The sequence below is a fragment of the Equus przewalskii genome, chromosome 21 (genome assembly GCF_037783145.1).
Source record: "Equus przewalskii isolate Varuska chromosome 21, EquPr2, whole genome shotgun sequence".
NCBI lineage: Eukaryota > Metazoa > Chordata > Mammalia > Perissodactyla > Equidae > Equus > Equus przewalskii.
Genome location: NC_091851.1, coordinates 34,547,382 through 34,575,176, shown reverse-complemented (window position 1 = coordinate 34,575,176; position 27,795 = coordinate 34,547,382). Strand labels below are relative to the sequence as shown.

Here is a 27,795-nt window from a genome sequence, read left to right as displayed (position 1 = left end):
TAATGATTTTATATTTGTATATATTGTGGAATGATCAGCACCGTAAGTCTAGGTAACATCCGTCCCCATACATAGTTACAATTTTTTTCTTGATGAGAACCTTCAGGATCTACTCTCTTAGCAGCTTTCAAATATACAATATAGTATTATTAACTATAGCTATGCTGTACATTACATCCCACGACTTATTTATTTTATGACTGGAAATTTGTGCCTTTTGACTACCTTCATCTATTTCTCTCAACCCTCAACCACCACCTGTGGCAACCACCAATCTGTTCTCTGTATCTATAAGTTGGTTTTTTGGCTTTGGGTTTTTTTAGATTTCACATATAAGTGAGATCATACTGTATTTGTCTTTCTCTGTCTGATGTATTTCACTTAGCATAATGCCCTCAAGGTCTACCCATGTTGTCACAAATGGCAAGATTCTCTTTTTTATGGCTTAATAATATTCCATTGTATATATTATACCACATTTGATTATGCATTCATCTATTGATGGACACTTAGGTTGCTTCCATGTCTTGGCTACTGTTGATAATGCTCCTATGAACATTGGGGTGCAGATATCTTTTCAAGTTAATGTTTTAATTTTCCTTGGATAAATATCCAGGGACCTTTCTTCTTTTTTAATGTAAGCATTTACAGCTATAAATTCCCCCCCTAAGCACTGCTTTCACTGCATCCTATAAGTTTTGGTATATTGTGTTTTCATTTTCATTCATCTTAAAGCGTTTTCTAATTTCTGTTGCAATTTCTTCTTTGACCCATTGATTGTTTATGAGTGTGTTGTTTAATTTCCACATATTTGTGAATTTTCCAATTTTCCTTCTATTATTGATTTCTTGCTTAATTCAGTTGTGGTTGGAGAATACGGTTTATATGATTTCAATCTTTTAAAGTTTATTTAGATTTGTTTTTTGGCCTAAAAGAATGATTTATGTTGGATAATGATTTATCCTGGAGAATGTTCCATGAGTAGTCGAGAAGACTATTTATTCTGTTGTTGTTGAGTGTTCTATATACGTCTTTTAGGTCCACTTGGTGGAAGCATGCCTTCTGGATACCAGAATTTCCTGATGCATGGAACCTAACATTTTGGGGATAGGAAGGACAAATTGCTGGGGATGATGTGGAGTACATCTACTTGTAGTTCTTTGGGTTCTGGACTCATGTATTCTGTCTATCAGAGAGATTGCAGCATACAAGGCCTTTGGCCAAAGTACATTTCTAAACCAGAAGGAAAGAGTTCCATCTTTGTGGGGTGTCATCTCTAATCTGGCCATTTATATGCTTCTTCAGTAGGCCAATCCATAACCCTGTCAGGCTGACAAATTCTGGGTGATATAGTATAGAGTAGAACCATGGGGATCTTATGATTAAAGACTTGTTACTGACCTTATCTGATGTAAAATTTGTCAATTGGCCTGAAGCAATATTACATGGAACCCTATGTCCATACATCAGACACTCTTTGATCCATGACATAGTGGTGTTGGTTGAGGGATTGCAGAAAGAAAAGTCAAATCATGCTCCCAGAACATGTGTCTATCCCAGTCAAGGTGAGTCACTCCCTGTCCAAGGAGAAATGGGACTGACGTCTAAACTTGCACCAAGTGGCTGATTCACTTACTGAGGACCAGTGCTATATTGAGGGTTCACTCTTGGCCTGTGCTGCTGCTAAGCCATACATTCAGAACAGGAGTAGTTACATCAGCTTTGGTGGCTGTGAGCTCATGATGATGAGCCTATGCATAGCCTACATCTCTGTCATCACAGCTACTCTGTTCATGGGTCCATTGTGAAAGTATTGGTGTGGCTAAAGACAGAGTCTGGCCTACATTAACTGGCCAAGACATCCAGTAAACTCAGGTCTATCATGCCTCTTCTGCAGTGATGCACACTTTGTGCCCACTCCCACTCATCCATCCATGCTTCTTCCCCAAACTTCTTGTCTCCAAGTCTCCTGGCTTATTGATTCCTTCAGACCTCTAGCAAACCTGCCAAGCATTCACCACTATACATGGGGCCATAGATATTCCCATCTCAAGTTCCTTCTCTCTACTCAAACTACGGGTAGATCGCCTAAACCTCTGTCCACAGGAGAAATTCCCCTCCCCAATTGCTTTTCGGTCATGACATCAGTAGGACTGCCATGTGGAAATAATGCATTTTCAGCCAACACTCTCATAGAGATCCAACCCATATGTGAACCAGACTTTCTTATTTTTCCTGCTGCATCAACTGATAGTTAGAGAACAGCTCCTGAGACCACAGGTGTGAGCTGACGGAGAAATATAGACATAACAGTGTTAGGTGACACGGGGATCTAGATCACCTGTTTGTGTGTCTTTCTTGTACTATACGGACCTGCTTGGCCCTATCCCAGATGTATCACTTCTAATGCATGATAGGTTGCTCCTAATCTTATCTGAACTTGTCTTGTTGGATGTGACAGCACCCAGCTAATGATGAGCATGTTTGATAATAGTTACTTGATGTCATAATCTCAGATACGCAGTCTTTTAGGGAACAGATACCATGCTAGAGGCTATTTTATTAATGGTATATAGTTTTCTCCTACAGGAGGTTTTCCCCCCAAGATTAATGACAAAAGAACTAATGTGTGTTGAGCACTAACTTTGTTTCCCATGCTGAGCTAGAATATGAAGGTTGATTTCTACTCTTTTTTAAGGTTTTACATTAAAGGACCATTCCTCCAGGAATCCTTTACTTATTCCTCCAAATTGAGGTCAGAAGACCCTCTGCTGGGCTTCAATACTACCTTATTTTCTCCCTCTATAGTCCTGATCACGTTGCATTAGACTTATTCAATTTTATATTTCTCCTGCTAGATTGTGAATCCTGCAGAGACAGGAACAATGGCTGACTTATGCTATAGTACTTAGCACTGAATACAGTGCCTTGCATGTAGGAATTAAAAAAAACAAATTCATGAACACTCTCATTTGAGCCTTTTATTACTCTTGTGAGTCACACAGAGACATGACTTACTCAAGAGTAAGAGGGAGTTTGTTGCAGGGTTGAATCAGCAATCTAGTTGTCTTAATTTTGCACCAAGAAAGGTCCCCTGCTAAGTCAGACTCTGGGTCCAGTGGTAATGGCTGGGCAAAGAATAGGAGCTTCACTTAGGCTGGATCACCAGTGCCATCGATTAGTGGATCCAAAACATGAATGTTGCAGAAAAAGAGAAACCGAAGAGAAAAAGTTTAGTTCTGCCTAAAATGTGTGTTATTAGTTAGGATAGATTAAATGGCATTAATAAAGAGCCCTCATGATATAATGGCTGGAATGCAATAGAAGTTTTATTTTCTGCTCTCATAATAGTTCAAGATGGCTATTCTAGAACACTGGATGACTCTTCTTTCATGTGGCGATTCTGGGATACAGGCTTCTTCCACCTTTTGGCTTCACCATCTTGTCATCTGTACTAAGCTGGTGCAGGGCAAAGACTGTGTGAAGGAGGCTTACCAGCTCCTTAAAGCCTTGACCAAGAAGTAACAAATAACTTTTGCCATCAGCCTATTGGCTGGAATGTTTACATTGCCACCCACCTGCAGGGTGGTTGGATCAAGAAAATGCAGCTCCTATTTCAGCTTCTGTTTCTCATCTATAACTCTTCTTTGATAGGATCAATGTGACAGTATCCACTCACCAAGTAGGTATCTTTTATGAGTGGATTAAAAGATGAACTGGGAGAGCGAGAAAATTTTGGGTCAAGAAGCACTCTGCAAACTATAGGTATGAGTATCAGATATTTTGAAAATAAACTACACCTGTGTACTGAAGGAGCCTGCATTAGGAGTTCAGAATATCAGAATAGGATTCAAATCTTCACCACCATGATCTTCCCAGCTTCCAGGCTTATTGCAAGTCCAGTGCCTTCAGGTCTCCCCTCTTTCTCCTGTTAGGGAAGAATGAAAATGAACTCCTTCACTTCTGAGAGCCCACAATACTCCTCCACAATGTTTCTGGTGGTGACTACCTCCTCCTGGAGAACCTGCCCTGAGCCCTTGACTGACAGAATCCTTCCTCTGTCTGAGGGGTAAGATACTTACTGTGGGCCCCCATTCTTCCCGTGGCCCCCGCTAGTGGCTCTCTCTCTCTGATACATTAATTAATAATGTTTTAATTATCTAATTATTATATGAATAATTAACATGTTATTAATACATTATTATAAGTAATAGAATCAATTATGTTAATAAAATAGATTATACATAATTATACATAATAGTACAATTAATATATTATTAATTATACCATACAATATATTCTATTATATTAACAAATTATTGTGAATATATTTTAACAAAGCTGGAAAATATATGTGTTAAATATATATATTTTCCAGCTTTATCAAGATATAATCAATTTATATCAATTATATCTTAGTAAAATACATATGTAACATATATAATTATATATAATATATGTAACATATTAAGTTTTCCAGCTTTATTAAAATATAGTTGACATGTAACATTGTGTAAGTTTAAGGTGTAACATGTTAGTTTGATACACTTATATATTGCAAGATGATCACCAACATAGCGTTATCTAACATCTTCATCACATCACGTAATTATCATTCTTTTTTGCAGTGGGGACATTTAAGTTCTACTCTTTCAGCAATTTTCAAGTATATAATACAATATTATTATCTATAATCAGCATGCTGTACCTTAGATCCCCCGAATCTATTCATCTCATAACTGGAAGTTTGTACTCTTTGCCCAACCTCTCCCCATTCCCACACCCTCCAACTCTAGTAACTACCGCTCTACTCTCTATTTCTACGTGCTTTTTCAGATTCCATATATAAGCGATGTCATGCAGTATTTGTCTCTTTCTGCCTGACTTATTTCACTTATCATAATGCCTCAAGTGTCCTTCAAGTTGTCAAACGTGGCAGGGTTTCCTTCTTTCTCATGGCAGAATATGTTCCATTGTATAAATACCACATCTTCTTTATCTCTTCATCCACTGATGAATGGAGGAATAGATCTTTCTGTTCTTTTTTCCTGTAAGTTATTTTGTAATTAGAGTACAGAAATATTATATCTTTCAGGAACAAAATTCTGTTTGCAAAGGGGAGGGTTAGTTATGTGAGAGGAGGAGTCATCTCTGCAGAAGCCCAAGTCCACACAGCAGGCCACGGCAGGGGGCAGGCGAAGGGAGGACACGAGGACTCCCTGGCTTGGCCAGCAGAGGCAGGGAGGAGCCCAGGATAACCTGTTCTTTCTTTCCTTCCCTCGCCACCCCCAGCTCTCCAGGGAAATCTGTGCCAGACTTAGAGCTCACTGCTCTGCAGAGTCATGCCAACCCAGGCCCTGCTGCCCCTCCTGCTTCTCTGTGTGCTGCTGCTGCAGGCCCAAGGAGGGCTCTATAAATGGAAGATCCACAAAGGAGGTATCCATAAATGGAAGAAGATGCAGCATAGGTGATGGGCTAGGGATGGGGATGGGGAGGGGGAAGGAGGGGTTGTGTCCACCCTAAGGAGGACCTGGGAATCGGAACCTTGCAGCACATCCTGTGCTGACCAAGCACTATGAGGGCTCTGGGTCCTCCCAAACCATGGCCCTCCAGCCCCTTTCCGCAGCTCTGTGAATAGTGATGCAAGCGAAACCTACATCTTTTTATTCTCCATTCCAAACATCCAGAGACAAATGGTACATACAATAGGGAAAGGTACACTGGGGCTGAGAATCAGATGGGGAAACAAAACAACTATTCTTGGATTTATGCATATATGCAACCAAAAAATATCCAGAGATGTTTATAGGAGTAGGGGTAGAAAAAAAGAATGTTGGGAAAGCAAATTTTGGGGTGTTCAGGGTCAAGTTAAAGTCATCTCCAGAGGGACTAGGATGGTGGCAGTGGTATTTTCCAGGAAGGGGCAAGGGTACTAGAGACAGTGATAGTGAGGAGGAGCCAAGTTCCTCTTCCTCTCTGGACCCTGCAAATTCTGGAGAGTGGGGGAGGGTTTGCAGGATGTCTCAGATTTTGTTGAGTTCTCAGGGTCAGAGAGTGTAGTTTCTATAGGTCTGACTTCTCCTAGGCCATAACTACTATGAGAGACACGGTCCTGGTGCAGGAGTATGGAGAGGGTCCAGGAAGCCCAGGCATTGAGGTCTACTGGGGGAGAATGGGGAGAACAGGATTGAAGATACTACCAATCACCAGGATTTGCTGAGGGGCAGAAAGTGAGTTCCCTGAAAAGTCCAAGAATGCCATGAGTGGGACCTGGGTTCTGGGGTCTCGGAGGAGGCTTTAAGCTCCAGGGAGGTGGTCTGTTCAGACCTAGTTCCACTGACTCTTCTCCTGCCCTTCTTAGATAACAAGGCCTGTATGAAGCAGCTAAGCGTGCATCATTGCAACGACCACTGTTCATATTTCCTGCATTGTTCAAACGCGAATACTGTATGCTGTCCAACCTTCTGTGGGAATGTTTGCATGAGCCTCAGATGAGTGGGAGAGTGGGCTGGGCTTTGCATCCTACTCCCCCAACCCTCTTCTGGAGACTGTACTGAGACCAAAGCACAAGGCCTTCAAATCAGGGGCACAAGGATGTCAACAGGAGTGCCTCCCTCCCTACCACCTGAACTACTTGTTCCTGTCAAATAAACCAGAACAAATGCCCAAGGACCTGTGTGTTTTCCTCTTAGTGCTTGTGATCCTTGAGAACCCAGTGCAGACCCCAGGATGCCCCTGCCTTTCTGGGTCCCTGTCTCTGATCTCTCTCCCCTTGTCATGCTTCTCTACTCTCTCCCTTTGGCCCATACACCCTGGCTGGGCCCCTTGGAGGTTCAATACCCTTGTTCCTCTGTTCAATGAACCAGTGCTCCCAGGGGGAGAAAGTTCTCATGTGTGGCATCTCCTGATACTAGGAGAACATTTTTTACCCTGGAGTCAGAAGGGCCAAGTTAAACATGAGCTGGGTGGAGGCTAGACCCTGGGGCACAGAGTAGGAGGCCCCCAAGGACTGCATTCATGTTTCCAGCCTTGGCCCACCCCACTCCTTCTCCTTCTGAGGTTCAGATTACTGTCTCTTTACAGTGAAGAAAATGAATCCCAGGAAAGTGAAGTGACATGCCCCAAGGCCAAAAGAGACTGAGAGGTCATGATGCAGTTAGAGGAGGATGTTTCCTCTGGACTCCCTGTTTGCTCGATTCTTCTCCATTATGGTGAGACCATAGGCATGGAGGTGAGAGTCTGTGCCAACCAAGAGTCTATGCTAACCTCAAACTTTCTCCACTCCGTCTTCTACCAATATGGCCACTCTTATGATGGAGCCTGGAATGGGCTGCAGGCTCTGAGACTCCACTGCCTTCCATTAACTGAGTGGTCCCTACCTCTCCCAAGTCCTCCTCCTTATGGCCTCATTCTCTACTTTTTAATCCATAGAGCAGCCACGGGTGTGGGAACAGGTGATTCATAATGCTGCTAAGGATTATTTGGCACAGGAAAGCTATGGATTTTGCCTATGGTCTCATGGTGAGTCAGGGGAAATTAATCACTGATGTACAGACTCCCTACTACTCTGTGCATCACAAGTCCTGTGAAGTGGTCCAGGGACTAGATCCAGGGACTGGGTCCCATGGGGCCAATCGGGACCTGGAGTCAAGTCTGAAGAACTTGGGTAGACAGGCCATGCTGAGGCAGGCGTGCAGCATTAGACTCCAGTCCAGTGCTTCCTGCTGGGCATCGGTGAAGGAGACATCGGAGGAGCAAACCTGCCTCCATCAGGCCAGAGCCTCTGGCCCACCTCAGAAGCATCACAGGGCTCCTGGTGTTGGAGGATCTTCTCCACTTCTGCTAAGAACTGCCCTTGGACAAGGGGGCCTTAGGAAAGAGATCATGATCAACCACCAACACAGACATCATTGGTGGTAGGTGGTGGCCAGGGCATGCTCTACAGGAGCTCTTACTTGGCGCTTCCTCAGATAGCCTCACTCTCCTAGCCTCTTCCCAGTGCTTAGCCATGCCCCAAATACCCTAAGAGACACTCTTAGGAGAGGCAAAGTTACCTGCCAGGGGCCACAAATGGAATTACCTCCCATGTCCGCATCCAGTGCTCCCATCTATGTGTGTATAACATAGGTACAAGGCTGACCTATTTCTTGTCACTGGTTTGAGCACTATGGACCCCGAATTTTGCTGGAAGCAGTTACTCTTCTTCCTTGTGATAACTGGTGCCTTGACCTGTGTCCAGCAAACTTTCTGGACACTCCACCATGCCCCAGGGAGCTCAGAGGCTATGCCTAGAATGCTATGGCTGGGAGGAGTGCTTGCCTGAACATCACTGCATGTTCTGTCTTATTGGAACAACTCTGTGCCTCCATATTAGGTAGAGTAGAGAAGTGGAGACCCCTGCAAGACTTTCAATCTCATGGAAGAGAGGAAGAAGCCAATGCAAATTCTGCCATGATCTGGGTCTCCCAAATGTCAAGTCCCAGGCTGCAGAGAATTGTAGATAAGTGCTGGCCTGTTTGAAACCAAGCACATAGCCTTATGGTTGCCATTCTTTGCATTATTTGTTCTTTTCTCTTGCTCCAGACCTGCTTCTAACAAATTCTTTCTTCCCATTCTTATCAATCAAGATAATCAGAAGTAGCTTTCTCACATGTATAGACTCAGCAGTGTGCTTTCACTGTCTTTCCTCTAGACTAAGTCATATCTTTGGCCCTTTGACATAATAGAGTCTGAAGAAATTTTGGTCACTTGATATCCCACAGAACATCTTGTCAGTCCATCACATTGATTACATTATGCTAACTGGCTATAAGGAATGGAAATAGAGGGCATCCTAGGTGCTTTAACACGTACACCCAGGGAATGGGAGATATACCTGATAATAGTCCAGGACTTGCCATGTTGGTGAAATTTCCAGTGGTCCAGTGGTCTGGAGCATGCAGGTACGGTTCCTCTGAGCCAGGAAACAAGTTGCTGCACCTTGTACTACCCACCATGAAGAAAGATCTAATGTTTGATGGGCCTTTTTGGATTTTGGAGACAACAAAGGCCACTTTTGGGCATTCTCTCCTATCTATTTCCTCAGGGAATGTTAAGAATTAAGAAAAGATTCTGCAACAGGTCCAAGATGTGTAGAAAGTTGCTTGCCATTTGAGTCTTAGTACCTAGCATATGCATTATATTACAAGCGTCTGTGGCAGGTTAAGATGCTGGATAGAACCTTTGCAAGTCCAAGTACGAGAATTACAGAACACACACCTCGAGTAGTGAGGTCAGGCCTTTCCTTCTTCTGTTGTCATGTGCTTTCTATTTGAGAAGAAGCTCCTGACCTGCTAGAGGACCCTGGTAAAGACTGAATGTCTGACCATGGGATATCAAGTCACTCTGCAACTGGACCCTTCCATCACAAATTTGGAGTTATCTAATCTATGAAGTCTTGAAATGGGATGTGCATAGAGATGGTCTATTGTCAAATGGAGGTGATATAAATGACTCAGAGCTTGATCAGTTCCAGAGGAAATGAGTAACCTGTATAATCAGGTGTTTGGGCTCCAAGGACCTACTGATTTCCCCTCCTGCTTCATTCTTGCCCATTGCCACTAAGTCTCCCAGAGGTGCTTCCCTTTCTGTGTCACTGTTTGCTCTGTAAGAAGTGATAACTTCCCATGTCTGTCTGCTTGAGTCCCTTGCACTTTCAAATCCCATCTTTTAATTTTTTAAAATTTATTTGCTTTTGCTGGGAAAGATTTGCACTGAGCTAACATCTGTTGCCAATCTTCCTCTCTCTCTCTCTCTTTTTTTTCCTCCCCAGAGCCCCGCTGCATAGTTGTATATTCTAGTTGTAAGTCCTTCTAGTTCTTCTTTGTGAGCCACTGGCACAGCATGGTTACTGACAGATGAGTTGCATGGTTCTGCACCTGGGTTGCAGAAGTGGAGTGTGCCAAACCTTAACCACTAGGCATCAGGGCTGGCTCTCAAATCCTTTCTTTTTGATTTCTTAGGAACCAGGGATCTGATCTACCAGTTATCAGCCTTGTTCTCAGTATTTCTCCATTCATGCTTGGACTTTTTCTTTTTCTGAGGGTGATTTTGTTTATGTTCTAGGCTGAGCCCACTGCTCCTATTTCCTCATTTCCATGCAATCTCTGTGTGGAATGTACGTCTGTGCATAAACACAGACTCTAACACTACATTTGCTTGATTTGAGTGTTTATTTCTCTGCTAATACATCATTTGAAATTTGTAGCATTCTCTATTTCCTCATTCAGCTGAGGGTATGGGTTATGGATTGATTTATTTGCTCTCCTTGTTGATCTGTATGGGTTTTTTGAAGAGAGCCAAATTTAGGCAGCCACAGTTACACTATGGCAGACTATTTTTTTTTACTTGCTTTTAAGAACTTCAGGGAATTTTTGGCAATTCTGTCTTAATTTTAAGATTCGATTTTCAGAAACAATTTTTGTAGAAAAGGTGGTAATTTTTTCTTCTATTCATTCCTAAATATTTTCTAATTTCCCTTGTGATTTCTTCTTTCATCCATTGGTCATTTAAGAATGTGCTGTTTAATTTCCACAAATTCGTGAATTTTCCAGTTTTATTTTTGTTGTTGATTTCTAACTTCATCTCGTTGTGGTTGGATAATATCAATTTTTTGAAATCTATTGAGACGATTTGTGATCTAACATATGGTCTATCCCCAAAAACGTCCCACGTGCACTTGAGAAGAATGTACGTACTGTTGTTGTTGAGTTGAGTGTTCTGTATATGTTTGTTAGATCTAGTTGTTTTATCATGCTAAGTCCTCTATTTCCTTACTTATCTTTTGTCTAGTTGTCCTATGTGTTATTGAGAGTAGGGTATTGAAGTCTCCAATTATTACTGTAAAACTGTCTATTTCTCACCTCAATTCTGTCAGTTTTGCTTCATATATTTTGATGATTGTCATTAGGTGCATAAATGTTTATAATTGTTGTATCTTTTTGCTGTATTGAAGCTTTTATTAATATATAACGTCCTTCTTTGTCTCTTGTAAATTTTTTTGATTCAAGGTCTGTTTTGTCTGATATGAGTATAGCCACCCCGGCTCTCTTTTTGTTACTATTTACATGGAATATCTTTTTCCATCCTTTCAGTTTCAATCTATTTGTGTGTTTGGATCTAAAGTGAGGCTCTTATAGAGAGGCTATGGTTGGATCATGTGTTTTTATCTATTCTGCCAATCTCTGCCTTTTGATTGGGGAGTTTAATCTATTTATACTTAAAGTAAATACCGATAAGGAGGGACTTCTGCCATTTTTCTATTTGTTTTCTATATGCATTATAGCTTTTTTGTCCCATATATATGACTGGATGGATATACACAAAAATGTTAGCACAAGGTGAAAAAATCAGTAGTGATTTTAAAATTTCTTTGTAATTTTCATAGATTTACACATTAAGCATGAGCTGCTTTTTAAATAGTACAAAAGCAACAAATAATATTCTGGAAATAAACCATTTTTCCTATAGAGAGAAGTAAATGGGATGAAGCGATGAGGGGCCCTATGAAGAGGTCAAGGCCATGGATATGTTATAAAATGGGAAGAAGCAATGAAACAGACCTAGAGAAGAAAATTTTCAGGCAATCCATAAGGTTTTGCTTCCTTCTTGCTCTCCATCCTTCCCATTCTAGCCAAGCAACTCTGGGACTACTCCAAGCCCCGGGCAGGACTTACCCCAAACTCTCAACAGTCAGCTTGGCCCCTAAAATTCCCCTTCCCATTATGCTCCTCTGCTAGTATTTTAAGGGCACCTGGAGAGAGTGATCTTGGTGATGGGAGATGGGTCCAAGGAGTATCATGGCTCCCAGTCCCAAGAGAAGCTGAGGGCTTCACCATCCGGCATACATGGCTCTCGACTCACTTCCTTTTAAATCCTTTACCTGGCACTTACTAGCTGTGTGACATTGAATAAGTTGCTTAACTCCTCTGTGCCTCAGTTTTAGCATCTGTAAAATAGGAATAATAATAATCCTAAACTCATAGGATCGTTGAGAGTATGAGTTAATACACGTTAAATATCTGGCATGTCAACACAAATAATCCATAATCAATCTATAAATCAAAATTGGGGTGAGTTTATTATGAGCTATGTCTGAGGACTATAGCCTGGGGCCTTCTTTTCCTGAGAAAGGAACGGCACCAAAGAAGCGGAGTGTACAGAATGGTTATATACTGTCTTGGAACAAAGAGCAGACATCACAAATGATGTGAATGTCCCTTTTACAAGTCACAAGATTGCTTTGCTGGCACAGCACATCAGTGGTCACAAGGCAAGCACAGCAGGTTGGTAATTAATCCTTAGTTTCTAGGAAGAGATGTTTATCAGTAAGGAAATGCCAGTATGGGGGAAGATACACCCCTGTCTTTAAGGACATCATTCTTGTCTTTGGGACATAGTGGATGTTTAAAGCAGATGTACAATGCATATTCAACAGGCCACATCAGGTCCTTTTGGAAAAACAAAGTCAGGCCGAACTAGTTTTAAACCAAATGGCTTCCTCATATACTCCAATAAATCCTATTGCTTTTCATTTATTTATCAGACACATAGTGAATTTGGTGTTAAACCAGGTGACTCTTGACACTTCATTGGGTAAGTGTTTCCTTTGTTTATTTAACAAACCTTACATAGCACTGTCTGTATGCCAGACATTGGCCCTTAGTACTTAACAAACAATCACTCACGGAGCCCCAACAACTACCCTGTGAGGAAAGTACTGTTACTATCCCCACTTTGCAAATGAGAAAATTGAGGCACAGAGAGGATTAGTGACTTGCCTAAAGTAAGTGGGAGCTGGGACTTGAATCCAAGTTAAATCTATGTTTTAAATCTCTGTGTTATATAGCCTGTTCTTGGCAGAGCTCTCTCTTTTCTTCAGCACAAAAGCCTCAAGACACTGCTGACAAGGTAGTGTTAGACTGATGCTAGCAATGGAGAAATTAATATAGAGATGGGTGAGACTTTGCAAAAGTCATCACACAAATGTTAGAAAAATAGAGATACAGACAGATATGCAGATCCTGCCCCACCTCTCCAATCCCCCAGCCTTCCAGGAAGCGTGTGTGCTGGGGGAGGAGAGGCTCCTCTAATCACACAGTGTTCCGCTTCTACCTGTGTTACTCGCAGCAAAAAAGGAGAAAGAAAGTACATCTTGAATAGAAATTCAGTGACAATGTTCTGTACGTACCCAGCTTATGGCTTGGGGCGGAACTCACAGATCTGCCACAACTAGAACAACTAGAATGATTACATTCTGAGTCTGTGAATCTGTTCTGGCCATCACCTGCCCCCTGTGCAGGGGCTCTACGGTTCCCAGAGACCAGCAAGAAGAGCCATCAGCCAAATAATACCAGCACTTCTAACTTGAACATCTTCAGAGGTAGGTGGAGGTCAGAGTCCCGGGATTGAAAGTGTGAGCCTACAAACCCTTTTATTTGTGGCTTGGTTGAATGAGCTCCCTGTCCCAGTCATGCTCCCAGATCATGCCAATGCTAGCCCTCTATGGAAGAAGTTATTGTCCTTGTTGTTCAAAGGGAGAAACCGAGACAGAGAAAGATGACATGGGTGGACACCATGTCCCTTCATATGTAATACCCCAAGAAGAATACTGTGTATTGCCTACATAGGATTCCCACTGAGGTGCATAACTTGAGTCTAATCATGAAGGAATTTCAGATAAACTTAAAATTCGGAATGGTCAGTTAAAAGAAAAGGTTGGCTGTATTCTTCAAAAATTTCAACATCATAAAAGACAAAGGATATTACAGGTGAATTTGTAAAATGGAATACTGATGGTAGATTAGACAAAAGTATATTTTATGAATGTTAAATTTAATGAAGTTGATAATTGTACTACAATCATGTAAGAAAATGTCTCTATTGTTAATACTCACTGAAGTATTATTCGTAAATAAGGGCCATGATGTATGATACCTACTCTCAAATCGTTCAGAAAAAAATATATATAAATGAGAGAGTGAGATTGAGAAAGAGAGATAGAAAAAAAGAGGAGGCAATTAGGGGTAAATTCTTAAAATAAGTGAATCTGAGCAAATGGTATACAGATTCTCTTTGTGCTATTCTTACTCTTGTAACTTTGAAATTATTTCCAAATAGCTTTTTTTGAACTTTATTTTTTAATTTTTTTATTATTTCATTTTTTTAATTTTTAATTTTTATTGCAGTAACATTGGATTATAACATTCTCTAGACCTCAGATGTACATCGCAAGATACCTTGAACTCTGTGCAGATCACATCATGTTCACAATCCAAAACTAACTATAATCCATCACCACACATGTGTGCCTAATCCCCCCTACCACTCTCCCCTCTCTCCCCCTCCCCCGTGGTAACCACCGATCCAATCTCCATATGTTTGTTTGTTGTTGTTTTTATCTTCCACATATGAGTGAGATCATATGGTATTTGACTTCCTCCCTCTGACTTATTTCACTTAGCATAATACCCTCAAGGTCCATCCATGTTGTCACAAATGGCTGGATTTCATCATTTCTTATTGCTGAGTAGTATTCCATTGTGTATATATACCACATCTTCTTTATCTATTTGTCCCTTGATGGGCACCTAGGTTGCTTCCAAGTCTTGCCTATTGTGAATAATGCTGCAATGAACACAGGGGTGCAAGTATCTTTATGTATTTGTGTTTTGAAGTTCTTTGGATAAATACCCAGTAGTGGGATAGCTGGATTGTATGGTATTTCTATTTTTAATTTTTTGAGAAATCTCCATACTGTTTTCCATAGTGGCTGCACCAGTTTGCATTCCCACCAGCAGTGTATGAGTGTTCCCTTTTCTCCAGATCCTCTCCAACACTTGTTGTTTTTTTGTCTTGGTAATTATACCACTCTGACTGATGTAAGGTGATATCTCATTGTAGGTTTGACTTGCATTTTCCTAATAGTTAGTGATGTTGAGCATCGTTTCATGTGTTGGTTGGCCATCTGTATATCTTCCTTGGAAAAATGTCTGTCCATATCCTCTGCCTATTTTTTGATTGGGTTTTTTTGTCGTTGTTGTTGAGTTGTTTGAGTTCTTTATATATTTCAGAGATCAACCCCTTGTCTGACAAATGATTTGCAAATATTTTCTACCAGTTGGTGGGTTGTCTTTCCATTTTGTTCATGGTTTCCTTTGCTTTGCAGAAACTTTTTAGTCTGAGGTAGTCCCATTTGTTAACTTTTTCTTCTGTTTCCCTTGCCTGAGTATACATGGTATTCGAAAAGATGTGGCTAATACCAATGCCATAGAGTGTACTGCCTATATTTTCTTCTAGGAGTTTCATGGTTTCAGGTCTTCCATTCAAATCTCTAATCCATTTTGAGTTAATTTTTGTGTAAGGTGCAAGATAATGGTCTACTTTCATTCTTTTGCATGTAGCTGTCTAATTTTCCCAGCACCATTTGTTGAAGAGACTTTCCTTTCTCTATTGTATGTTCTTGGCTCCTTCGTCAAAGATTAACTGTCTGTAGATGTGTGGTTTTATTTCTGGGCTTTGAATTCTGATCCATTGATCTCTTTGTCTGTTTTTGTGCCAGTATCATGCTGTTTTGATTACTATAGCTTTGTAGTATGTTTTGAAGTCAGGGATTGTGATGCCTCTGGCTTTGTTTTTTTCCCTCAGGATTGCTTTGGCTATTTGGGGTCTTTTGTTGTTCCATATAAATTTTTAGATTCTCTGTTCTATTTCTGTGAAGAATGTTATTGGGATTCTGATTGGGATTGCATTGAATCTGTAGATTGCTTTAGGTAGTATGGACATTTTAACTATGTTTATTCTTCTGACCCATGAACATGGAATATCTTTCCATTTCTTTATGTCTTCTTCAATTTATTTCAATAATGTCTTATATTTTTCAGTGTACAGGTCTTTCACCTCTTTGGTTAAGTTTATTCCTAGGTATTTTGTTTCATTTGTTGTGATTGTATTCTTGATTTCTCTTTCTGTTAGTTCATTGTTAGTGTATAGGAATGAAACTGATTTTTTAAAATTGATTTTGTACCCTGAAACTTTGCTGTAGTTGTTGATTATTTCTAATAGTTTTCTGATGATTCTTTAGGGTTTTCTGTATACAGAATCATGTCATCTGCAAATAATGAAAATTTCAGTTCTTCCGTTCCCATTTTGATTCCTTCTATTTATTTTTCTTGCCTAATTGCTCTGGCTGACACTTCCAGTACTCTGTTGAATAGGAATGGTGAGAGAGGGCACCCTTATCTCATTCCTGTTCTCAGAGGGATGGCTTTCAGTTTTTCACCATTAAGTATGATGTTGGCTGAAGGTTTGTTGTACATGGCCATTATTATGTTGAGGTACTTTCCTTCTATACCTATTTTATTGAGAATTTTTATCATAAATGGATGTTGGATCTTATCAAATACTTTCTCTGCATCTATTGAGATGATCATGTGATTTTTACTCCTCAATTTGTTAATGTGGTGTATCACATTGATTGATTTGTGTATGTTGAGTCATCCCTGCATCCCTGGAATAAATCCCACTTGATCATGGTGTACCATCCTTGTAATGTATTGCTGTATTCAGTTTACCAATATTTTGTTGAGGATTTTTGCATCTAACTTGATCAGTGATGTTGGTCTGTAGTTTTCCTTCTTTGTGATGTCCTTGTCTGGTTTTGGTATCAGGGTAATGTTGGCCTCATGAATGTGTTAGGAAGAGTTCCATCTTCTTCAATTTCTTGGAATAGTTAGAGAAGGATAGGTACTAAATCTTCTTTGAATGTTTGGTAGAATTCTCCAGAGAAGCCATCTGGTCCTGGATTTTTGTTTTTTGGGAAGTTTTTGATTACTGTTTCAATCTCTGTACTTGTGATTTGTCTGTTCAGATTCTCTGTTTCTTCTTGATTCAGTTTTGGGAGGTTGTATGAGTCTAGGAATTCATCCATTTTTTCTAGACTATTGAATTTGTGGGCATATAGTTTTTCATAGAATTCTCTTATAATCCTTTGTATTTCTGCAGTATCTGTTGTAATTTCTCCTCTTTCATTTCTAATTTTGTTTATTTGTGCCTTCTCTCTTTTTTTCTTGGTGAATCTGGCTAAGGGCTTGTCAATTTTGTTTATCTTCTCAAAGAGCCAGCTCTTAATTTCATTAATCCTTTTTACTGTTTTTTAAGTCTCTATTTCATTTATTTCTGCTCTGATTTTTATTGTTTCTCTCCTTCTGCTGACTTTGGACTTTCTTTGTTCTTCTTTTTCTTACTCTGTTAGGTGCATTTTAAGATTACTTATTTGAGATTTTTCTTGCTTGTTGAGGTGGGCCTGTATTGCTATGAATTTCCCTCTTATGACCACTTTTGCTGAATCCCATAAGAGTTGGTATGCTGTATTTTCATTTTCGTTTGTCTCCAGGTATTTTTTAATTTTCCCTTTGGTTTCTTCAATGATCCAATGGTTGTTCAATAGCATGTTGTTTAGTCTCTACATATTTCTGACTTTCCCAGTTTTTTTCTTGTGGTTGATTTATAGCTTCATAGCATTGTGGTCAGAAAACATGGTTGAGATCATTTCAATCTTCTTAAGTTTATTGAAGTTTGCCTTGTTTCCCAACATATGGTCTATCTTTGAGAATGATCCATGTGCACTTGAGAAGAATGTATATTCTGCTGTGTTTGAATGGAATGTTCTGTATATATCTATTAAGTCCATCTGATCAAGTGTTTCATTTAAATCTACTATTTCCTTGTTGACTTTTTGTCTGGATGATCTGTCCATTGATGTGAGTGGGGTGTTGAGGTCCCCTACTATTATTGTGTTGCTGTTAATGTCTTCCTTTAGGTCTGTTAATATTTCTTTATGTGCTTTGGTGCCCCTGCATTAGGTGTATATATATTAATAAGTGTTATCTTCTCTTGGTGGAATGTCCCTTTTATCATTATATACTGCACTTCTTTGTCTCTCATTGTCTTTTTAAAATTGAAGTCTGCTTTATCTGATAAAAGTATGGCAACACTGCTTTCTTTTGGTGGCCATTAGCTTGGAGTATTGTCTTCCATCCCTTCACTGTGTCTATGTTTGTCTTTGGAGCTGAGTGCGTTTCCTAGAGGCAGCATATTGTTGGGTCTTGTTTTTTAATCCATTGAGCTACTCTGTGTCTTTTGATTGGAGAATTCAGTCCATTCACATTTAGAGTAATTATTGATATCTGGGGGCTTAATACTGCCATTTTATCTCTTGTTTTCTGGTTGTTCTATGTTTCCATCATTTCTCTTCCTTTGTATTTCTGACTGCCATTTCATTTTTGTGGTTTTATGAGGAGGATTTCTCAGTTTTCTCTCTTATTGTGATTTGTGGCTCTGCTCTGATTTTTTGTTTAGTGGTTACTGTGAGGATTGTATAAAAGATATTGGAGACGAGATAGACCATTTCCTCATAGCAACTTATCTCCATTAACCTAAGCAGGTTCCTTCCTTTTTGTCTCCCCTTCTGAGTAATTACTGTTACAAGTTGCTCTGTTTTTAATTTTGTGAGTTTGTGGCTAAGTTGAAGTGTTTATCATTACGTTTGGTGCTTTATTCCCCTTTCTTTTTAAAGCTGTAATTGAGTCTATGCCTGCCTAGTCTGGTAGAGAGCTGCAGGATTCTGATCATGTCTGTCTATTTATCTTCTTGCTCGGAACTTTGTAGACCTTTGCCTTTTTTGTTGCCAGTGTGAGGGCATCTTTAATTATTTCTTGTAGGGGAGGCCTAGTGGTGATGAACTCCCTCAGCTTTTGTTTATCTTGGAAAGTTTTTTTCTCCATCATATCTGAAGGAAAGTTTCACTGGATAGAGTATTCTTGGCTGAAAGTCTTTGTCTTTCAGTATTTTGAATGTGTCATTCCATTCTCTCCTAACCTGGAGGGTTTCTCCTGAGAAATTCACCAAAAGCCTGACAGGGTTTCCTTTGTAGGTTATTTTTTTCTGCCTTGTTGCACTTAAAATTTTTCTTTATCATTAACTTTTGCCATTTTTACTATTATATGCCTTGGAGAAGGTCTTTTAGCATGGATGAAGTTGGGCATTCGATTAGCTTCATTTATTGTAAATCCTAAACCATACCCACGTTTGGGAAGTTCTCTGCAATTATTTCTTTGAACAAGCTCTCTGCTCCTTTCTCCCTCGCTTCTCCCTCTGGAATACCTATAATCTTATGTTGATTTTCCTAATTTAGTTAGATATTTCTTGAAGAGTTCCTTCATTTTTTAAAATCTTAGTTCTGTCTCCTCCTCCACCTGTAGAATTTCTACATTTTTATCCTCTAGAAGACTAATTCTTTCCACCGTAAGATCCATTCTATCTCTAATGATTCTAGATGGTTTTTAATTTCATTAATTGTGTTTTTCATATCCAGGATTTCTGCTTGATTTTCTTTATAGTTTCAATCTCTTTGGTGAAGAGATTCATTTTATTGTGGAACTCCTTGAATTGTCTTTCCCTGTTTTCTTGTAAGTTGTTGAGTTTCCTCATGATGGCTATTTTGAATTCTCTGTCATTTAGATTGTAAATTTCTGTGTCTTCAGGGTTGGTTTCTGGAAAATTGTCATTTTCCTTCAGGTCTGAATTGTTGCTGCAGTTTCTCATGGTGCTTGATGAACTAACCTTTTGTCAGGGCATTTCTGGTATTCTTAGGATTCAGATTTCACCTGTTACTCCAGCGGGTAGCAGGAGCAGAGTTTCTGGCCTCACCCTGTCTGCTGGAGGCTGTGGGGGTATTAAGGGTACTTGCCCCAGCCTGGGATGTGTTCAGGCACTTGTGTGGGCTGTGCTTGGTGGACAGGGCTTCCTCGCTCAGACATGGACTAGGATCACTCCTTGGCATCTCAGGGGCCATATGGACTCCCCCTCCCCGAAGGCAAACCTGAGTGGGCTCAAGGCTGCCATGTCTTTTCCCACAGACACCTGGACACATTCCCTCTTTCAGGGCTCAGCAGCACTACGAATGCTTGCTTGGGGCCTGGGGAGTGCTTGCCTCAATGTGTAGATCTGCTGTGGTCTCTGTTTATGGTCCAGAGTGCTGCTGTACTTGGTGGGTGGGGCCTCTTCACTGGGACCTGGGCTAGGGCCACTCCTAGGCACCGCAGGGGCCCCTGTAGGCTCCCCCTCCCTACCAGGAAGGTAAACCCCAGTGGGTTCAAGGCTGCCACACCTCTTCCCACAGCTGCCCAGACACGTTGTCTCTTTCTGGGCTCAGCAGCACTGTGAGTGCTCACTCAGGCCTGGGGAGTGCTTGCCTGAGTGTGTAGATCTGCTGTGGTCTCTGTTTATAGTCTGCTGGACCACTGTGCTTGGCAGGCAGGGATTCCTCACTGGGACTCGGGCTAGGGCCGCTCCTAGGCAGCACAGGGGCGTGGTGGGCTCCCCCTCCTCACTGGGAGAGCAATAGAGATCACGAGTGTGGGCAACGGTTACCACTGCCTCCTCATACAGTTGCCCTGCTGCATGTCCCCACATTCGGGGCACTTGTGTGCCAGGCTGGAAAGCACACGTGTGGGTGCACAGGGCTACTTGGGGAGAGCAGGGTATGCTCACCTATCTCTGCCACTTCCTGGGAGGCCAGTCGCTCCATCCTCAGGTGTATAGCTGCATGTGTCTCTCAGGCATCTTGTTGTGCTGTGTGGACTTCCTCCGTTGGTCAGTGAATGTCCATTTAGTTGTAGTGCAAAAGGAGGAGAGAAAAGGGAACAGCTTACTCCACCATGTTGCTGACATCCTGAGCAGAATAAACCAATCTTTTTTTTTTTTTTTTAAGATTTTATTTTATTCCTTTTTCTCCCCAAAGTCCCCTGGTACATAGTTGTATATTCTTAGTTGTGGGTCCTTCTAGTTGTGGCATGTGGGACGCTGCCTCAGCATGGCCCGACGAGCAGTGCCATGTCTGCGCCAGGATTGGAACCAACGAAACACTGGGCCACCTGCAGTGGAACGCATGAACTCAACCACTTGGCCATGGGCCGGCCCCAGAATAAACCAATCTTAATGGAGAAAAAACTGGGAAAAGCTATGCAGGATTTGAAATAGGCAGTATCCTTTACCCAGGACCTCCAGATCTAAAAATGTGTGTCTGAAGCTAACAATGGGTTTAACCAAATTTTAGTTGCAAGAAAGTCCCCAGTGACATTTTTTTTCTGAAGAAAGAGAAACTATAAATTTTCAGATGCCTTATGATCAATGGGAAAATATTAATGATATGTGTAACTACTATGTTGGGCAAATATTCATGGGGACTGTTACTGGTGATATGTTGAAAAGCTTGTCCTTTGTCTCATTTAAATTTATTCAAAAGAGTTACTTCTTTCCCTGACCCTATAGGAGAACTTTGGTATAGAACTTGACTTTTCTAGACACTGCACAAATTTAGAATATAAAAAGCCTAAGCCCATATAATAGTCAAAACACTATTCTTGAATTAAAACTGTGACTTCCCCCACACCTAGAAACTTGCAGTTGGGGAAGAGAGTGGTCAGCTTCCTTGCTCTTTCCTCTCCACCTGCAGCTGCCTAAGTGCCATTTTGGAGTAGAGGAGGGGGAAGAGACAAAGGGGTAAGGACAGCTCTTTTTGACAGGTAGTGTACATTTGTGCTGTCTGAGCTTAGTATTGCTTAAAGTTGACTCTGTCATGGGTGGTTTCGTGGGTTCTTTGAGTCTTCCCCCAACACCACCTGATGAAAGTTTCTCACCTGTGGTTCTCTTGTTATGGTTGAATCCATCTCCTTTCTGGCGGGCCTATTGTGACTCCTTTCTCAGCCCAGGCATCTTGCCACTCACTTTCTACTTCCTTCTGCTGAGGTCCCATGGCTTTTCCAGGCAACCTGCCTGGAATGAATCTGGCACATACCCATACTGGCTCTTTCTTTCATCCTTTGCCCCATCAAATTCCATAGTGCAAGCTGTAGCCTCCCTTGTGGCCATAGGTCACTTCAGACAGCCTCCTGCCCTTTCAAGTGTGACTCAGACACCTACCCATTGTGTCTCCATAAACTGTTGGAACACGTATAGAGCTCTATGGGAGGCATCCTTAAAGCCTTTCTATTGGCTTGGATTTAAGAGACTTGGAATTAAGGGAGCATAGCATTCTTTAAAGAAAATCTGCTCAAAAATTTCCTCCAAAAAATGTGTCAAATTCCTGACCATTTTCCACTTTTAAAATAAGCAAGGGTTTTAAGAGTCCCTTAACCACTTTTTGGCCATCTTTCTCTCTCTTTCTCTTTTTTTAAAGTCCTACCAATTGATTTTTCCCACAAACTCGCTTTAGGATTTATCCAAGGTTTTGGTCAAAACTTTCATTTTAATATCATGATACAAATTTTTTAATAAAAAGTCAAGATATATAACGGTAAGTCAAATATGATTTCAGTTTTATAAAAATAATTCATAGTTATATATATGCACATATAAAAGACAGAATAACATATACCAATATGGTGGGTTACTAGAAATATTTCATTGTCTTCTTTGTACTTTTTTATGTTTTAAGAATTTTGTAAGCTGAGTTTGAATTATCTTGCAATCAAGGGAAGGAAACACATTTTTTAAACAATGTTTTTCTGCAAAAGGAGGGCATGAAGTGTAAGATGAAGAGGTACCTTTCAGTAAAGCCAATGCTCAGCTTAGGCGTATGCCTATTGTTGGGTAGGTGGAGGGCAAGGAAGAATAACTAGAAGACAAAGTGTAAAGAAATTCTATAGGAACTTCTTCTTGCTTCACAACTCTCTTTATCTCTCTCGAATTCTAGCAGCAACTGGGAAAAAAATCCTAACAACATATATTCAGACACATATGGTCAGCATCATGAAGATTTGGACACCTCTAATTATGACATCCCTCTGTATGGTGCTACTGCCTGTGCTGGGAGGAATGAAGCAAAGGCCTAGCCGTAGGTGATGAGGCTGGGTTGGGGATCAAAGTGGGTGATAGGGCTGTGCTTGCTTCTGGATAAGTGAAGGGGTACCATGTCTGGCACATCTGACTCAGGATCTGCCTTCTCTGGATCACCTATTGGAGAATCAGATACTGTTTTATGAAAAGATCCAAGAAATTCTCAAGCTGAGGTCCTTTAATGGTACCTCTTCTGCCCTTGAAGGTAGCAATGAGTATCTGTAAACTTTTATATACATTCCATAAATTATAAGGATGTAATATTTTCCCATGTTAGGCTATCTTGCAGGGAGCACCAATACAGAGCTGTCATATCTTCCCATACTTCTGGAAGCTCTGTGTCCTAGCTATGTGTACTTTAATGAGTATCAAATAGGTATTTCTTAACATATACCTTTAGTTTTAGTGACAATATTTTTCAGAATGTTAAGAGATGGAAAATAGACATGAGATGGGTCCCTAGTAGGGAAAAGTTGGGGGACATATGATAAGAAAATGAAATCAGTGGAGGGGTCCAAGAAAATTGAGTGACAAAGACAAGAATTTGGAGAGAGGCTGAACTACTAAAGGCAAGATCAGCAAGGAAGAGAAAAAAAGGGAGAGAATCTGTTCCTTACTCTCCCTGGTCTAGCTTCCCATACTATGAAACAGTTGTGGTAATGAGGCTAGAGGGTATCTTAGGCCCTGAGAATGCCCATGCCATAAATGTAGATTTTATAGGAGGGCACATGAATACTGGGAGTATACTGAGTCCTACCTGTAGGATACTTGAGGAGGACCCAGAGGCCTGCAACACTGGTAGGACCTGGGGAGCAGAGAAGGCAAAGAGGTTAGTGAAGATGCAATGGGGTCAGTGAAAATGCCATGACTGGAATTTGGGGAGGCTTAGGAAGTCGATTTTCTTATAAGGTATCTATATACCTTGGTGGGGACTTGAGGTTGGGGTTCTAGGAGGGGCTGTTAAGCTTACGAAGGGCTTCCCTTTCCACACTTTTCTGTGTGGTCCCTGTCAGCCTCTTACCAACTCATCTCAATTTCAGTTGGTGATATGTTAACTGAAGAGTGCTGGGGAGAACCAACGATCCGTGAATGTAACAAGAGGTGTTCTAGAAGCTTTAAATGTATTGCCGTCAATCACACATGCTGCTGGACTTATTGTGGGAATATCTGCTGGGAGACAAAGTGAGTTGGGAGATGTATGCTAGGGCGTGTGTCTTCACCAATTGTCACCCTCTTCTCAGATGCTGTTATTCCTAAACAGATGACTGAGTACCCCCAAATCCTAGGCACAAAAATGGCAAAGGACAATGTCCTCTAAACCTGAAAAGCAATTCATTGGCAAATAAACCAAGACACCAGCTTGGGGCACGTTGCTTCTTTTATTGTATAAACAATGCCTGTGCTGTCGTCATTATATTACTCAATGGTTTGCTCTTTTCCTAGATTTTGTCCAGATTTCTAACCATTGCCTTCATGGTCAGACCTTTCCATGAACACTTTTGGCTCAGCTAGGCCCCAAATCTCTACCTTTCTCTGTTCAATAAACTGATAACCCCCTTACTCAGAAGTGGACAATTCCTGTATTTATGTCCCACGGTCTGGTGGGGATGGGAATATTAAGCTTGGGAATGAATGCTTTTTTCTAAGTGTTTCCCATTCTCTAAGCATCTAAACTTTTCCTCTTGCAGGATACCTCCTGAAGACAGATAAAACCCTAACCTCTCACCAGGACACCAGTCTATTCTCACTGAAGGTTGGGCAGGAGCAAATCCTTGACAAATAAACTCATTTACCAACAGTGGCCTTTGGCTTTTTTCCACTCCATTCTACTATACTTGATTGCCCTTAGTACAACCCCAATATTGCTCCCATCCTACTGGGCGCATAAGCTTCCAACTTGCTTCCCCATTAGATGACCTTAGAACTGAGAGGCTACTCTTATAGGCTTCACAGAAGAGAAGTTTACTTCTCAACTGCCACATTAATGTAGGTAATCGGCAAGCAGCCCCCTTTCATTCGGTTTTTCAGAGAGCAGGTCTCTGGTAAATTCGTTTCTCACAGGTATGGGTAAACAATTCCAAAACTATTTTACGTGTATACGAGATTGAACAAATTGGCAAATAACTGGTAGATGATAGGAGCCAGGTTTCTAACTGTCAGAGAAAAGAAGTTACAAAGGGAGAATACTAGAATGGCATAAAAGAACTTAAAAAATTGAATAAAAAGATAAAAGTCATCCTAGAAATAAAGATCGTCACAAGATACTCAAGACAGAATAAATTCAACTAAACTATAAGAGGCATTGAGAAAAATAATGAAAGAAGCCTGGAGACCAAAAGTGAAATGCAAAAAGTAGAAACAATAAGAGAGAAAAAGATTAATAAAGAAGACGGGCAAATAAAATCTAAATATATATAATAAATATGAAGAGTTTTTCCAAAAAAAGAAAAGAAAAGTAACTAATGTTAAAAACTACAATCGAAGAAAACTTTCCGTAAATAAAAGAAAACCTGAATCAATGTGAAAAAGATCCACCATATACCCAGCAACAGTGATCCAGAATATCCTCTGAAATCAGACGTTTGGTGCCCTCTAACACAAATTCTTACTTCAACCTTCTCACACCCTCACTAACGATTTTCAGGAAGTGGACCCTTCCCAAGCTAAGACACTGGACACTATATTAATTGACGGATGTACTCCTAGAAAATGTAATTTTAATGATATAATTTTTTACTTAGGAGCAACTTCCTTTGGATAAAACTTTCCTTGAATGCTACTTGCCATGCTCATTGTAATTATATTTGGGCTGATGGGCATTTCTTGGTGGTAGATATCGCACTCAGCACCTAAACCTACCACCTGCATTCCGGATAACTTTCTGTAGTTTCTTAATTAGATATCGTGGGTTTTTTAGAACACAGACAACTACCAGAGGTGGAGTAGGACAGACTTTGCTGGTGAAGGCATCTGAATGGACCCGGGAGCACTGGAGGCAGTCAAATGATGGAAATGAGGGAAGAGCTGACCGACAAGATGCTGTATGAGATAGGGAGGATACTTCTAAAGTCCTCCTATCTGCTTGGCATAGAAAGGGAACAGGTCTGGAGCAGTAGAAGAGAACAAAGCATGCAAAAGCAGTGGCAACCATGAGGATACATGTTTGGTTACAAACAGACCAGCCCTGATCTGCGATTCTCTGGGACTTGACACTTTGGAGTCCCAGATCATGGCAGAATTTGCATTTGCTTCTTCCTCTGCTTCCATGTGATGCATGGTCTTCCAGGGTTCCCCACTCCTCTACTCTACTTATTATGGAGACACACAGTTGTTGATTAAGACAGAACATGCAGTGATGTTCAGGCAAGCACTCCTTCCAGCCATAGCATTCTCGGTGTACTTTCTGAGTTCCCTGGGGCATGGTGGAGTGTCCAGAGAGAGTGAAGCCATCAGTTTTCACAAGGGAGAAAAGCAACTGCTTCCAGCAAAATTCATGGTCCACGGTGTTCATGCCAGTGGTAAGGAATAGGTCAGCCTGGTACCTATGTTATACCCGCATGATAGGGAGTACTGGACATGGACATGGGAGGTTATTTGTTATGTGGTCCCTGGCAGGTAACTTTGCCTCTCTTAAGAGTGTCTCTTAGGGTATTTGGGGCATGGCTAAGCACTGGGAAGAGGCTAGGAGAGTGAGGCTATCTGAGGAAGAACCAAGTAAGAGCTCTTGTAGAGCATTCCCTGACCACCACCTACCACCAATGACGTCTGTGTTGGTGGTTGATCATGATCTCTTTCCTAAGGCCCCCTTGTCCAAGGGCAGTTCTTAGCAGAAGTGGAGAAGATCCTCCAACACCAGGAGCCCTGTGATGCTTCTGAGGTGGGCCAGAGGCTCTGGCCTGATGGAGGCAGGTTTGCTCCTCCGATGTCTCCTTCACCGATGCCCAGCAGGAAGCACTGGACTGGAGTCTAATGCTGCACGCCTGCCTCAGCATGGCCTGTCTACCCAAGTTCTTCAGACTTGACTCCAGGTCCCGATTGGCCCCATGGGACCCAGTCCCTGGATCTAGTTCCTGGACCACTTCACAGGACTTGTGATGCACAGAGTAGTAGGGAGTCTGTACATCAGTGATTAATTTCCCCTGACTCACCATGAGACCATAGGCAAAATCCATAGCCTTCTTGTGCCAATTAATCCTTAGCGGCATCACCATGAACCACCTGTTCCCACACCCGTGGCTGCTCTATGGATTAAAAAGTAGAGAATGAGGCCATAAGGAGGAGGACTTGGGAGAGGTAGGGACCACTCAGTTAATGGAAGGCAGTGGAGTCTCAGAGCCTGCAGCCCATTCCAGGCTCCATCATAAGAGTGGCCATATTGGTAGAAGACGGAGTGGAGAAAGTTTGAGGTTAGCATAGTCTCTTGGTTAACATAGACTCTCACCTCCATGCCTACGGTCTCACCGTAACGGAGAAGAATCGAGAAACAGGGAGTCCAGAGGAAACATCCTCCTCTAACTGCATCATGACCTCTCAGTCTGTTTTGGCCTTGGGGCATGTCACTTCACTTTCCTGGGATTCATTTTCTTCATTGTAAAGAGACAGTAATCTGAACCTCAGAAGGAGAAGGAGTGGGGTGGGCCAAGGCTGGAAACATGAATGCAGTCCTTGGGGGCCTCCTACTCTGTGCCCCAGGGTCTAGCCTCCACCCAGCTCATGTTTAACTTGGCCCTTCTGACTCCAGGGTAAAAAATGTTCTCCTAGTATCAGGAGATGCCACACATGAGCACTTTCTCCCCCTGGGAGCACTGGTTCAGTAAGCAGAGCAACAAGGGTAGAGCCTCCAGGGGCCTGGCCAGGGTG

The 27,795-nt window shown here is 41.3% G+C and overlaps 1 protein-coding gene and 2 long non-coding RNA genes across 5 annotated transcripts in view; 2 read left to right on the top strand and 1 right to left on the bottom strand.

Annotated features, from left to right (window-relative positions):
* The window catches only part of LOC103551935 (uncharacterized), a 9,811-nt gene extending 4,503 nt beyond the window's left edge, over positions 1–5,308 (top strand). The window contains exons 2-3 of the long non-coding RNA XR_011530843.1: positions 3,936–4,069; positions 5,293–5,308. This is a non-coding gene — a long non-coding RNA (uncharacterized lncRNA). The remainder of the gene's footprint in view (positions 1–3,935; positions 4,070–5,292) is intronic.
* On the bottom strand, positions 4,341–27,795 carry LOC139078087 (uncharacterized). The gene is made up of 3 exons (XR_011530845.1): positions 27,377–27,795; positions 20,590–23,740; positions 4,341–5,048 (listed from the first exon to the last, which is right to left on the bottom strand). It is a non-coding gene; the product is annotated as an uncharacterized lncRNA (long non-coding RNA).
* WFDC11 (WAP four-disulfide core domain 11) lies at positions 13,280–24,733 on the top strand. Of its 3 annotated transcripts, none has more exons than XM_070588424.1 (4): positions 13,280–13,420; positions 22,796–22,933; positions 23,976–24,117; positions 24,624–24,733. In XM_070588424.1, exons 2-4 carry the CDS (start codon positions 22,837–22,839, stop codon positions 24,643–24,645), a joined length of 261 nt encoding a protein of 86 aa, XP_070444525.1. In that variant the 5' UTR covers positions 13,280–13,420; positions 22,796–22,836; the 3' UTR covers positions 24,646–24,733. The 3 variants fall into 3 exon arrangements, with proteins under 3 accessions (XP_070444525.1, XP_008519889.1, XP_070444526.1); XM_008521667.2 differs by having other exon boundaries at positions 22,793–22,933; XM_070588425.1 differs by lacking the exon at positions 13,280–13,420 and adding an exon at positions 20,628–22,393 and having other exon boundaries at positions 22,793–22,933.

What these genes read in the sequence shown, in the direction of transcription:
- WFDC11 (XM_070588424.1), top strand. Translation starts at nt 22,837, where the DNA reads ATGGTCAGCATCATGAAGATTTGGACACCTCTAATTATGACATCCCTC. An exon ending in AATGAAGCAAAGGCCTAGCC is followed by an intron (nt 22,934 to 23,975) that starts GTAGGTGATGAG and finishes TCTCAATTTCAG; the next exon opens with TTGGTGATATGTTAACTGAA. An exon ending in AATATCTGCTGGGAGACAAA is followed by an intron (nt 24,118 to 24,623) that starts GTGAGTTGGGAG and finishes TTCCTCTTGCAG; the next exon opens with GATACCTCCTGAAGACAGAT.